At 45.0% G+C, this 14,095-nt stretch overlaps 1 protein-coding gene across 1 annotated transcript; it reads right to left on the bottom strand.

Annotated features, from left to right (window-relative positions):
- Positions 1 to 5,625: 5,625 nt before the first annotated feature.
- LOC123131175 (uncharacterized) lies at positions 5,626 to 10,971 on the bottom strand. Its single transcript, XM_044550909.1, has 2 exons — positions 9,880 to 10,971; positions 5,626 to 7,580 (listed from the first exon to the last, which is right to left on the bottom strand). Exons 1-2 carry the CDS (start codon positions 10,950 to 10,952, stop codon positions 5,942 to 5,944), a joined length of 2,712 nt encoding a protein of 903 aa, XP_044406844.1. The 5' UTR covers positions 10,953 to 10,971; the 3' UTR covers positions 5,626 to 5,941.
- Between the last annotated feature and the right edge of the window lie 3,124 nt (positions 10,972 to 14,095).

Below are 14,095 nucleotides of genomic sequence, written 5' to 3' on the forward strand. Positions count from 1 at the left end.
GATAACTTCCAAATCTTACACCAAATTGGATTAAAGTTTGTTCGACCCATTCCATTAGTACGACGAATTTCTTCCATGTTGATAATCCTACTCAACAAAATATGCAGACCGAACAGAAAAAATCCCACTCTTAGTATGACTCCGGGCAACAAAATCTGACATATCAAACTGAGGCAGAGGGATAGCAAGGACCCGCTGTGAATCAATGGGCCACAAGGTCTGTCTGATGAGATCCTCATCCCACCTATTCGAAGAAGGGTCAATGAAATCCGACACTTTTGATAACAAATGTTGCCCCTTTGGAGTGATGACTTTTCTATTAACACAGTTAGGGATCCAAGCATCTTCCCAAATGTCAATTTTCTGACCATTTCCAACTCGCCAAATATAGCCATGTTTTAAGGTATTAATCCCCGCCATAATACTTTGCCACGTGAAGGATGATCCCTTTTTTAACTTTGCATTCAATAAATCTCCATCAGGGAAATACTTAACTCGCAAAATGGTGGCACGCAAGGAATCTGGGTTCTCAAGGAGACGCCAAGCTTGTTTAGCCAACATCGCCAAATTAAAACAATGAATATCACGAAAGCCCATTCCGCCTTGGCTTTTCGGGACACACATTTTCCACCACGCCATCCAATGCATCCTTCTCTGGTTGTCGTCATCACCCCACCAAAAACGCGACATCTCATCAGTTATTCCTTTACAAATTTTGTTAGGAATTATAAAGACCGACATAGCATAAGTTGGGATAGCTTGAACAACACACTTGAGAAGAACTTCCTTGCCTCCAGTGGATAAGAGTTTTTCTTTCCATCCGCTAATTCTCATAACAATGCGATCAATCAGATATTGAAAACAATCGGTCTTATCTAATCCCACATGCGCAGGCAGGCCTGATACTTATCATTGAGAGCTTCGATCATGATATTCAAAATTGAGCAAATTTGTTCTCTAATGTCCCCACTCGTATTTGGGATAAAAAATATGCTAGATTTTTCAACGCTCACCATTTGTCCAGACGCCGCACAATATAAGTTTAAAATTGATTTAAGTATCTCTGCATTTTGTTGATTAGCTTTCATGAGGATCAATGAGTCATCCGCAAAAAAGAAGATTTGTGATAGTAGGTTCCTCTCTGCAGACCTTGACTCCTGAAATATTCCCAATCTCCTCCGCATGCACCAAGAGAGCGGTAAGGCCCTCCATGCATAATAGGAAAAGGTAGGGAGATAATGGATCACCTTTTCTTAAGCCTCTTGTAGGCTTGAACTTTCAGTTTCTACATCATTAATCCGTACCCTATACTCAACAGTAGAGACACATTTCATAATAAGATTTACCCATCTCTCCTAGAAACCGAGTTTCAACATAATTCCCTTCAAAAAAGTCCATTCGACTCGATCGTAAGCTTTGTGCATATCAAGCTTGATAGCACATAAACCCTCTTTTACCACCCTCTTATTTTTAATAGTATGAAAGCTCTCATAAGCCACTAAAACATTGTCTGTAATCATTCTACCAGGCACAAAAGCACTTTGGGTCGGGCTAATAATATCAAGCAGTAAAACATTCAAACGCGCCGACAACATTTTGGAGATAATTTTGTATACAACATTGCAAAGACTGATAGGTCTAAACTGGGTTACCTTCTTGGGTGAGTTGACCTTGGGAATCAACACGATCGCAGTATCATTCCAACCCCGTGGAATTGTACAAGTATTCACTGCTTGCAAGACCTCATCCACCAAATCATCCCCTAGCATGGGCCAAAATCTTTTATAAAAAATAGCATGAAGACCATCTAGCCCCGGAGCCTTTAAATCACCAATATCAAAAAGAGCCTTATGAACATCATCAGCAGTATAAGGGGCGAGCAGGGCATTATTCATCTCAGTAGTCACTCTACTCCGGACAAGAGACAAAACTTCCTGATTTGGGTATAAAACCTCCGATGTAAAAAGACTGGAGAAATAACCCATAATATGTTCCTTCAGATCATTACCTTGTTTCCAAACACCAGTGTCATCCAGAAGTCTTCTAATATTGTTCCTTTTTTTCCTAGCCGTTGCAGCGTTATGAAAAAACGAAGTATTACGGTCCCCATGTAGCAGCCAGTTCGCTCGACCTCTCTGTATCCAAAAAAATTCCTCTTGGTCCAAAGATTTTCAATGAGTACTAGAATTTCCTTTTGCCTTGAGCGGGATTCACCACTAATAGGGCCACGTTTCAGCCTCTCTAGTTCTTTTTTAACTTATTTATTCTCCTCTTTGGTCCTTTCAAAGTTATACGGTCCCAAGAATGTAAATCATCATGCACTGCTCTAGTCCGTGCTGCGAGAGAGGGACCAATACCCGCCAACTTTGTTTTTTCCCAAGCAGTCTTCACAATATCCTCAACAGTATCTTCTTTCGTCCATTTTGCTTCAAATTGTCTCACATGACCATTCCGATGATTAAACAAGTTACTATCAAAATAATCTGTGTCAAGGATTAAAGGACAATGGTCTGAGTGTACATGATCCCCATTAATAATGACAACATGCGGGAATTTATTTGCCCATTCTAAATTACAGACAGCTCGATCAAGCCTTTCACGGATATCCCCCCTTCTCCAAGTGAATGGATCACCAACACAGCCCATATCCTCCAGGTTACAGTCACTCAAGCACTTACGGAATTCCTGCATCATTTCATTTTGTCTAGCATTGCCACCTTCTTTTCGCTAGAATAGATAATTTCATTAAAATCTCCAATGACTATCCAAGGATAATCAGCATGGGAATGCAGTTGGCGAAGATCAGCCCAAGATAAATATTTTTCATTCCATGCCGGATAACCATAGAAACCCGTAAAGCGCCAATTTACAGAATTATCATTCATAAACAAAACATCAATAAAATGGGAAGACAAGTAGTTCAACTCAACTTTATTCTCTTTTTGATAGAAAAGTACAAGACCACCAGACTTGCCATCATTCTCGTCTAAAAACATGGAACTAAAACCTAAGATACAACATAGCTCGTCAGCTTTACTTTTATTCAAATGCGACTTGGAAAGAAAAATCAAATCCGCACAAGTACAACCTTGGAGCTCCCGGAGCTCTCGAACTGCCGTGGAAGACAACATTCCACGACAGTTCCAACTAATTGCTCTCATTTCTCCTGGCGGTCCTCCGGACCGGAGGCCGCCAAATCAGTGCCCGCAACTCTGTCCTCTCCAATGGACTCCCTGCTTTGTTGTGTGTAAACCTCCTCCTTCTCTTTTTCCTTCGCTATATGCGTAATAACCCCATCCACATCCCTCCTAGTTTCAACTCTACCCATACAAACTCTCTTAGAGGAAACACTCGTCTCACCATACAACAGGCGTTCATAGCTATCCATCTCTCTCTCAAAAGAAAAATTTAAATCAGTACTCGTTTGTGGGGCATCAAAAGGGTTACTTCTCTTTTTCCCTATGATTTGATTTCGATCACTCTCTGACTTCTCATTTCCTCCCTTCTTTCTATCCTTTCTCTCTTCTTTTTCTGACCCTGCATGGAAATTTTACCAGCAGCAAAAGTAAATACTCCAGTATCATTAGTCGTGTTCTGGTCAGCCAGCCTTGCCGCAACTGCACCTGAGAGTGCCTCCAGTATGCCGGGCTTAAACAACAACATGTCCTGCAGATTATTTGCGCCAGCCGCATCATCAGAATTAGAAACAGCAACCGGCAGGATAAGCCCCTGGCTCCCCTGGATTGCCGCGTCGAACATGCGGCCATCAGCATGCACCAGAGCCCGCGATATAGTCGTCCCCATGCGGCGCTCGAGCACATGGCCCTCCTGGCCGTGCTTAGCACCAAAGAAAGAGCCCCCCCTCCTTTCCCTGGCCCTCCTGGCCAGAGAGAGCAGAGGGTCTCGGAAGTGTTGGCTGGTCCTCCTGACCGGAGCCAGCGCCTGCGTGGGACGACGTTGGAGCCCCATACACCCGACCCTCTTGGCCGAGCGGGACACCCGCCCACGAAACGCCGCAGCGGCTGGCGTCGTAGATGTCGTAGTGAGCATATCCGTGACCGTGAGGTCAGCCACGGCTTTGGTCACCTTGACCACACTCTTTTCTGCAGCTCTGTAGTAGTTGTTGCTGTTGGAGCCGGCGAACAAATGTGTTCTTTTACTCGCCCATGTTCCCTTCCAATATGCCTCTACACTAAGATTCTTTGGAAAAGAAGCAACCCTTTTATCCTTAGGTATACTACAGTAACACTCTGAGGTATGTCCTACAATCCCACAACACTCGCAGTACAAAGGAAGTTTCTCATATCTAACATCATACTTAACACTCTCGGAACTACCCAAAGGAGTAAAATCTACTGTTGTCTTAAGAGGTTCATGCAGAGGGATTTCCACCCTTATACGCAGATATTTCTTACAATTAAGTGATCTCTACGGGAAACAACACTCACATCCCCAAGTTGTTCTCCTAATGTCCAGCCCATGCTCTCAGTTTTGAGTTCAAAATCTAGATCACGAACCTGCACCCATATTGGCATTACGCCAAGGTCAACCTCTGTTGGGTTTCCCTTGCCGTCGAACTCGGCGAAGATGACTCCATCACGCTTATGGTGCCATGGCTGGGCCTTCAAAATGAACCGCCGGTCCTGCTCGGTGGAAAAATTCAGGACGAACCTGAGCGTTCCTCGCAGCCTCCATGCTGAAGAGTCCCGAAGCTCATCGACAATGACCGGCGGGTTCACTTGGAAGGTTGTATGGTAGGATTGTGTCATATGGAAACATTTTTTTTTCAGGGTACATATGGAAATATTTCCTTCCATTGCAAGATTAACGTACGGAATCCAACTAGTGGAGCCCATTTAACTAAGGAGCTGACCCAAAGAAAACAGAAAAGTCCATCGTCTGGGCTGCAACTCCCCAGATGTTCGGCTACTGGGCTGGAGCTCCAGAGCCACAGCGCCGCCGCTTTTCTTAGAGAGACACGAGCTTGAGGCCGACGGGGCGAGGGCCGGCGAGGCGATAGGCGAGACCAGAAGACGGGAAGAGGACGTCGCCGCACGGCAGCGGGAAACTCCTGTAGCCCGCCCCTGCTGTGACCGATGGTCCGGCGTGGCGGCACGCGTCGTGTGAGGCTGCGCCTGCGCCCTTCCAGGGAAGAATCTAACCCTAGGAGGAAACAGAGAGGTATGCGTTTTCCCGTTTTTCTCTTGTTTTTTTTAATCTCCTGCTACAATTCATTGTTTGTAAATGCAAAACAATGAATCATTAATTGGATTGCAAATTTGTCTGGAATTTGGACTGTACACTTCGACAGAGACTTGAAAGATGAATATAAATTATGAAAATTCAAGGACTTTGTGGGACAGAGTCTTGAAGAGCTCTGTGCACCTAAATTCGCAAATACTAACTCCGCCACTCGGTATAATGTCCCAACTTCTACATATATCTTTTTGATGAAACTCATTCCTATATCTTAGTTCCCGAAACTAGTCCTAATTCAGGCGTTACATATGTCCAACTTTTACTTGCGTATCTTTTTTCAGATAATAGTGACCTTAATTGATTCTTATTATTATGAAGATCCTTCATACAGAAATATACAATACATTTGTAGAAAGCAGAGAATACATTTTGGGAGAGAGAACGCAATACACAGGGCTTGGTACGTGGTACATCAACTGAAGCTGGAAGCAAAGGATTAAATTCACAGTTTTGCTAGAACTCATCTAGATGAGATATAATTTGGTCTCATTCACTTTTTATAGCCATTGAATGTGATGCTATAAGATGCGTGTGTGCTGACGTGGGTTGTATCTATTCTTGTTTTCAAAGTGAATGAGACCAAATTATATCTCATCTAGATGAGTTCTAGGTACTCCCTTAAATTCAGGTGATCAGTGCTCCGTATCAGGAGCGGAGGGGTGCTGATCATCAGTGTTGTGAGTTACTGAGTTGCAGTGGCTTCTAGATTTGGAGCAGCAATGACTCCTGGTTTTGGTTTTGCGGTGCTATGGTATTTATTCTTGCACCAGAATAGAAGCCGTAGGAAGATCACTATGGGGAGGAGCAGCAGGATGACCTTCCAAAATGTGCCCCACTTCCGGGCACTGCCTGCGGCGTAGGCTACCAGGAGGGCGAGCATGTCCAGTACCATCACCGTGTGCAACGACCAATGATCGCTCTTCTTACCCAGAAGCCGCAGGAGCAGCAGCAAGGCGATGACGACGATGATGGAAGCCATGAACGAGATGGAGTTGCTGTAGAAGTAGACCATGTACCGCCGCCTGTGCATGTCGTACAGGACCGGGCTGCCAGCGGAATGCCCATTGTTGTCGTCCCTCCACAGGCCGCCGGGCGGTTTTAGGCCGGTCAGGTAGGTCACGCTGGCAGACAGTATCCCTAGCAGCATCAGGTATATGGCCTTGTTGTTGTCAGCCACATGATTTCCTTCTGCAGGTTGCTTTTGGTGCATGGCCGCATGGTCGGCCACATGATCTCCCTGCACTCCTTGTGCAGGTTGTATTTGGTCCTTGGCCGCATTGTCGGCCACATGATGTCCTTGCACTCCTTGTCCAGGTTGATTTTGGTCCTTGGCCGCATCGTCGGTCACATGACCTCCCTGCGGCTCTCCTTGTCCAGCAGGTTCCTTTCGCTTCAGCTTGTGGGAGCCCGTCAGTACCAGATACACTACAAAACCAAACACCAGAGCAACCAATACCAAGATGATGATGGAGGCTCGGAGGTGCAGGGAGCTCCCGGCAGCGTAGGCACCCATGAGGCCAAACATGCCCCCCACCATGCACACAAAGAGGGCATAGCACTCTATGGCCGGCTTGTACAGGGTGGGATTAACGAGGAGGATGATGAGAGCCACAGACGCCATGAAGCTCGCCGCGTTGCAGTAAAAGAAGGCCTTGTAACGGAGATGGTACTTGTCCTGGAGGATGGAGAAGCCGGCGTGGTGCCCGTGCTTCTCGTCGTCCATCTCCCAGAAGCCGCCCGGCGGGGTCAGCCCGGCTTGGTAGGTGATGCTGGCGGCCAAGATCGCGAGGAGTAGCAGCACCTCGCGACACTTGTCCAGCACATCCGTGTCCATGTCTTCAGGGTCGAGCGTGAAGAAGACTATGTGGATGACCACGTAGATGAGGACGGCGCCAGCCATGGCCACAATGTAGATGGAGGTGCTCGTGTCCCGGCTGCTCCCCGCGGCGTATGCACCCATGAGGCTGAACAGGTCTAGTATCATAGTAGCCTCCAGTATGTGGAGCCTAACTAGCATCTCGCTCTGCAGCATGACGATGATGACCAAGGACGCCACGAAGGCCACCGAATTAGAATAGAAGAAGGCCTTGTACCGTATTGGGTGTGTTGTGAGGAGTATTGAGTCTCCAACAGTATGGCCTTCCCCACTCTCCAGCCAGAGGCCTCCTGGTGGATCAAGTCCAGCTTGATAAGTGATGGTCGCCGCAAGTATAGCAAGCAGCTGAATAAACTCGCGGGCCTTGTTGAGTTTTTCATTTTCATCATGTTCTCTCTTCGGAATCTTGTCCTTTTCTTTTTCGTCGGTCAGTGGTGGTGGTGGTCTGTGTATCCATGCATTACAGATAGATACATAGTTAGAGGCATTTATAGTTAAGTTGCAGCCTAGAATTGTTTTTTATGATTAAACCAAAACGTAGGAAATAATACTACTGCATGCATGGAGAGCTGTGATTTAATTATGCATGTCAAAGTATACACGAAGCCAGAGTAGTCGAGACTCGGGACTAGACAGGCATCTAGCAGGACTGCTAGATAGGTGTTTTTGAAAATTAAGCATATTGTTTTGTTATGTCTAGAAACGAACACAAGTTAAGATGGTCTAAGTGTATGTTGTTTGACTAGAGTTGAACGGATTCACCGCCATATGGCTGACCGGCGATTACTAGCGATTCCTGATATTGTTTTTCATGAAACTAACACAGTGATCCACACATTTGTGCTGCTAGATTTAGTAAATGTTCTACATTTGTGTAAATTTTGAGATATAGTGTGCCATTAGAATATTTCAGATTTCAGACTGGAAACAACCATGTAGCCCAAATATACCACTGGAAAAACTTATTTGATATTATTTCCCCTGACAGTTATTTGCCTCACCCGAGCTGTTTTTTAATTTAATTCACCTCAACATGTTTGGAGTTTTGTAAAAATAAAAAGGGATTTTGACATGTGACAAAATAAGGTTGAAGGGCCATGGCATGTCAATCATAAGCCATCAAACTAAGATCTAACATTGTCTCCCATACTCTCCTCACACCCCTCTAGTATTAAGTCTTTTACAAACATACTTTCGTGAAACTTTTCTAACAATAACTGATTGAAATATTGATGGGTCATACTTAAATGTACTAGTTTCTTAGTTTATATAATGACATGCCTCCACATGTTCCATGCATGCTTATTATTTTCTAATTTTTAATGGTGTTTCCATTGTAAAAGCAATGTATACGCCAGGGTATATTCACAAAAAGTGGCTAATCCCCCCCCCCCCCCCGACCTTCTCTCTCTCCCTTCTTTTAGTTTAATGCAACCACTAATTCATACAAAAATATATTTTGAAATGCAGTTATTTATGAATTTTATATGGACTACATATAGAAATAATCAAACCTGAAATTTCATCTATTTGATATTTTGAATTATGTTTCTAAAATAATTTTAAATCAAACATATTTTTATATTATATTTAGGTTTATTTAAAAATGTATCTATTTGTGCAAGTAATATAATGTGCACACACAAATCTACATGCTAGTTTTTGTATATTGTTATTTTTAATTTCATATATGAAACTAGATATGTATTCCTAAATATAATGTATGAGATTGATAATTGACTCAAAATTTAGCTATAGACTTCAGATGGAGTTCATATGAAACGCGAATTGTGAATTTCTTGCGTTTTTTTATCTCCAAAAGGAAAGTGCCAATTTTTTGCTATTTGTTATTTTGAATTGTGTTTCTTAAATAAGTGTAAAATCAACTTCAATTTTTCTATATAATTTTACTTTATTTGTAAATGTATGTATTCATACAAATCATGCATAAAATGCGTAAATAAATTACTTTGCTAGATTTTCTCTATATTTTTCTTTGGAATTGGTATATAAAAATAGATCAATTGTTTATTCCTAGACCCAACCTATGCCATATATATGAAAAAAGTTACCTATTTATTATAGACTTCACATAATGTTTGTATGAGACTTGAATTGTTTTATTTTTATTTTTATTCAAAAATTCACTGATAAAATGGACCTGTATTATAGATCCACCGAATAGTTGTTGTGTATACTAATATAGTATACACTTATATTTATGTGGGGTAGATCTCAAACCTTATAATCTGGCCCCACCGTCTGATTATAGATAAAGTTAGCCTACGTTTTATGGACGAATCGTGGTGCATCGACTGATGCACGCATGATTCACCAATTATTTTTAATCAAGCCTTCAATGTGGTCAACACCGTACTCCCTTTGTTTCTTTTCTACGGATTTGCTAAATCTCACCTAGATGAGAAATAGCAAAGTCACATCGAACTCCTACACATCATTTGAGTAATAAAAAAAAGTAATAAACCTGCATGAATCTTCACGAAAATCAAGTGGGGTAGGAGTTAAATGTGACTTAGTTAAGTCTCATGTAGTGGTGCACGAATCTTCTTTTCATACTTTGCATATTAGCTTTGTTTTAAGTCAAACCTTCTAAAGTTTGATCAAGTTAAAAAAAAATATATTAGCATTCGCCGTACAAAATGAATGTGGTTAGCACGGAAATCTAATCCTAAAATTAACTATGTGTACGTGCCAATGATGTGCCAAGCCAAGGAAACACGTACCTGGAAGTGCAAGTGGAATCAGTGACGAATCTTGTTATTACCGGCAGCCATTTTCTTGGATAACTGCACATGCGACCAATACACGGGAGTTTGTCTGTAGAAACGCCCACCTGGAGAGCAATGTAGATTAGAACAACTGGCCCTAGGGACAGAACAATGGCAGTGCTCTCAAGGTTCCTGCAGCTCCCGGCAGCGTAGGCGCCGCCGAGGCCGCCGATCGCGATGATGAGGGATACATAGAGCCCGCAACGCCCTACGCCAAATCTGTCACTGCTGATGTTGAGTTTCTTATAGTCGAGGATGAGCATGATGGCGAGCAGGGACGCCACGAAGGCGGTGGTGTTGAAGAAGAAGAAGGACTTGTAGCGGCCGGAGTGGCCGCCCTGCAGAATCGGGTCACCGCCAGTGTGGTGGCCCTCCTGGGTGCTTCGCCAGAAGCCTCCGGGCGGGTTCATCGCGGCCACGTACGCGACGGTTGCCACGAAGATGGCGAGCACCATCAGGATCTCGTGCTCCGCGAGTGCCGCCGCCTCTTGATCTGGACTCTCTTCTTTTTTGTTGGCGGCCGTGCCTCCTGTCGCGTGGCGGAGGACGTACCAGATGAAGGCGACAGTGACATAAGCAGCGAGGCCAGCCACCATCACTGCGGCGCAGACGGTGGTGAACTTGTCGCGGCTGCTCCCGGCGGCGTAGGCCCCCATAAGGCCGAACAGGTCAATCACCATGACCGGCCGGAGCCAGTAGTGGTAGGAGCCGCCCTTATGCAGCACGAGGAGGAGGAGGCTGACGACGAGGGACGCCGCAAAGGAGACGGCGTTGCAGTAGTAGAAGACGATGTAGCGGTAGTAGTAGGTCTCCCGGAGGATTGACTCGCCGGCCACCTGCCCGCCGGGAGTGTCCTCCGTCCAGGAACCCCCCGGCAGGTTGAGCCCCGCCACGTAGGTCACCGTCGCCACCAGGGTGGCAAGCAGCAGTAGGTACTTCTTCAGCTGGAACTCCGTCGAAGCCTTGGGGGAGTCTGTGTTTTTGTTGTGGTTGCCGGCCCCATTTTCGTCGGCGGACGCCATGGCCATGGGTGCTCTACTTACTCGGTTGAGCTCTGGGAAAGTGTATTTATAGAGCCTCGCTAGCTAAGGAAGTGTATTTGTAGAGCTAGCTAGCACCACCGAGCGTAAGCATGGCATCGATGCTGGCATGCTAGCTGCATCGTGTGTGCGTGTGTCCCAATCATGGCATTACTTGATCAAGCCATCTTATTTTAGACTTTATGCCGGGCCATTCGATCGGCAGTCTCATTCAAGTCACCATTGCCCGCACGCCGGGTTTAAATTCCTCATGTCATATATACACTTGTTTTGCACTATTTGTGACTATTTGGGAATATTTATTTACAGATGGCACTCAGCTCGACTCATGGCCCTCAAATCAAGCGATCTCCCAACCCCTTTGTTGCGTTGGCAACGGGTGCATGCTATAATTATATGGACCCTAGCTACTGTAGCAGGCATCGGAGGATGACATCACTGCGTGGTCTTATTCAAAGCTCGTTATTCCCCAGCTTGTTTTGTCAGGCAGAGATGATCTTTCCGACCCAGCAACATGAGCAAGCTGTGTACATTGATAATTGTGACCCCTTTGACAAGACTCAACCAAAAATAAACCCTCCAGGAAAGGTTAACTCAGCCAAAAAGGCGTTGAGGTCACAGGTTTCAGCGCCAAGGTTTACGACGCTGAGATGTGGCAATGAGCATGTGGATTTACGCTCCTCTATATATTTGTAGAGGTAACATCCACCACATCCCCTGCTTATTTTGGTTGCACCTCCAAATTTGGTCGTATTTGCTCGATATTGTATCGATTAAGAGTAGGTTGTCTCCGGTAATGATTGCCTATCATCCCTTTCTCATGAAATCTGTTAATGACATGTGCTCCTGCTTAGCAGTGGCGGCGCCAGGAATTTGCTGCTGGGTATTCTTGTAAAAAAAATTTTGCTAACGCAGTATAATAGAACAACAAATTACATAAACAAAGTAAAAAATCAGTGGCAGTGGCAATGGCAATGTGGTATTGACTGATGGACATTGGAACAAATAATTATTCCTACAATTTACAAGCAATCGGTACTTATACTCCTAGCATTAAGTGGCTGTGGCAATTTACAAAAAAGTTACAGATTTGTTTAAAAATAGAGGGAAATTACCTTGGTGGTTGGTGCCTGTAGATGGATGGGGGATGGCTAAATGCAATTTGCAGTACTGGATGGATGCAGAACTACCGGAGATGGAGCCCGACGGCGACGGAGGCCGGACTGCCTGAGGTGGAGCCGTCAGCCGTGGAGAGCGCCTGCAGGGGGGAGGCCAGAGGAGGACTGATGAAGGAGAGGCCTAGAGGGACGCAGGCGAACGGGAGAGCCGGAGAGGAGGGGAGGGAATGGGCCGGCCGTCACCCATCGCATGTCGGACCAGTTGGTCGGACCTGGAATCGCTTTGCCGCCGCCGTCCGTTAGCTTGGTTGGAGATTTGGGATATGAGAATCAGGAATCGAGGGAGGGAGAGGTGGAGACGAGGCACGACTCTGCTGCATTGGTTCTGTCGGACCGCGTGGCTGCCAGGATGGGCTTGAGTTCGTGGCCTCGTGGGCTTCAGAACGTATAAAGATATGTAGTCAATTTTTTCTGGGCCAAATTCTTTGGTATTCCAGGGAATTCCCAGGAAGACCCCAGCGCCGCCACTGCTGCTTAGTCACTTTAATAGGATGGAATGGATAGTTGTTAGATTAATACCATTGTCATATTTCTGATATAATTATTCACCTTTGTGGATGCCAACAAGTAAAAACTCAAATCATATTTTATAGGTATAGCCCTCTTTTTTCCCTGAAGATTTATACCTCAACTTGTTATAACATGGTTGGAAGTTACATCAGGAAACTATTAGAATTAATCAGCCGAGTTGTTAAATACTCCTCTGTAAAAAAATATAAGACGTTTTAGGTCACTAAAGTAGTATGGTTGTATGCATCGCTTGATGCAGAGGCCGAGGGTAATCCTCATTTTCGAAAAGTCACTAAAGTAGTGACCTAAAACGTCTTACATTTGTTTACACAGAGGGGGTACATTTTTGACTGGGCATTTGTATAAGTCAGTCACATTTGTTATTAGAAGAATATTGACATGTCTGTAACTCAATTCCAAACTTATGAATGCAGCCCTCCTGACCAAGTAGATCTGTAAGCTATCGTAGATGCTAAGGGGCTTTGGGCTGACCTCCTAAAAGCGAAATATTGCCTCCACGAGGCCACGAATCATTTTTTGAGTCTAAGGCTCATGGGTCACCGTTCTGGAACGGGATCCAGACAGTGAAACCAGCCTTTGCCCCAGGGGCCAAATTCGAGGTTAAAAATGGGAAGTTGGTTTGTTTTTGGTTTGATTCTTAATTAGATCGGTTTAGATCCGATTTAAAAGATTTTGGTCTGTTTCTCTTGTGGTAACCCCCGACCTTTTGGTGGCCGAGGCCCTTCGCTCTCCCCCTCCATACATTGCGTCCCAATGTGCATTTACACCTGATGAAAGCGCCAGGTGGAATGTGTTGTGTGGTAGGTTTGCCCACATTACCTTTTTTAATGTCACGGATTCGGTGTCTTGGCACCTCACCGCTTCCCGCCAATTCTCAGTCAAGTCGTTGGACGCTAAGCTAACCAAGGGTCCTACACTGGACGTAGCTAGGGGCCTATGGGAAGCCAGAGTGCCGCTCAAACTCAAAATCTTTCTATAGCAAATGTTTAGGAATAAACTTTCGACCTCTAACAATGTTGCCAAACGGAATGGCTCTTCCGACGGCAACTGTGCTATATATGCCAGCATGGAAGACGCCAATCATGCTTTCTTTCGATGCCCACTTGCATGCTTTGCCTGGGGCACCGTCAGGGAAGCAGTGGGTATGAGTTGGAAGCCTTTGTCTGGAGCTGAACTCTTGGCGATCCTATCTTCGTGGATCTTTTAAGCTTGTTATGTGGCGCTGCGTTGGGGCGCTATTGCAGCCACTTTGGCATATTTGTAACAAGATTGCCATTGATCTATAATTCCAGCTCATCCGACCGATTTCCCTTCTTTTTTGCCGGGGGGAGGGGGTGATTGCCCTTCAATGCACTATCTTCTTGCAGTAATGGATGTCGTTGGGGAATCATCGAGATGCTCAAGGGATCCAGCTGGCAATAA

This window comes from Triticum aestivum, chromosome 6A, assembly GCF_018294505.1.
Source record: "Triticum aestivum cultivar Chinese Spring chromosome 6A, IWGSC CS RefSeq v2.1, whole genome shotgun sequence".
Lineage (NCBI taxonomy): Eukaryota > Viridiplantae > Streptophyta > Magnoliopsida > Poales > Poaceae > Triticum > Triticum aestivum.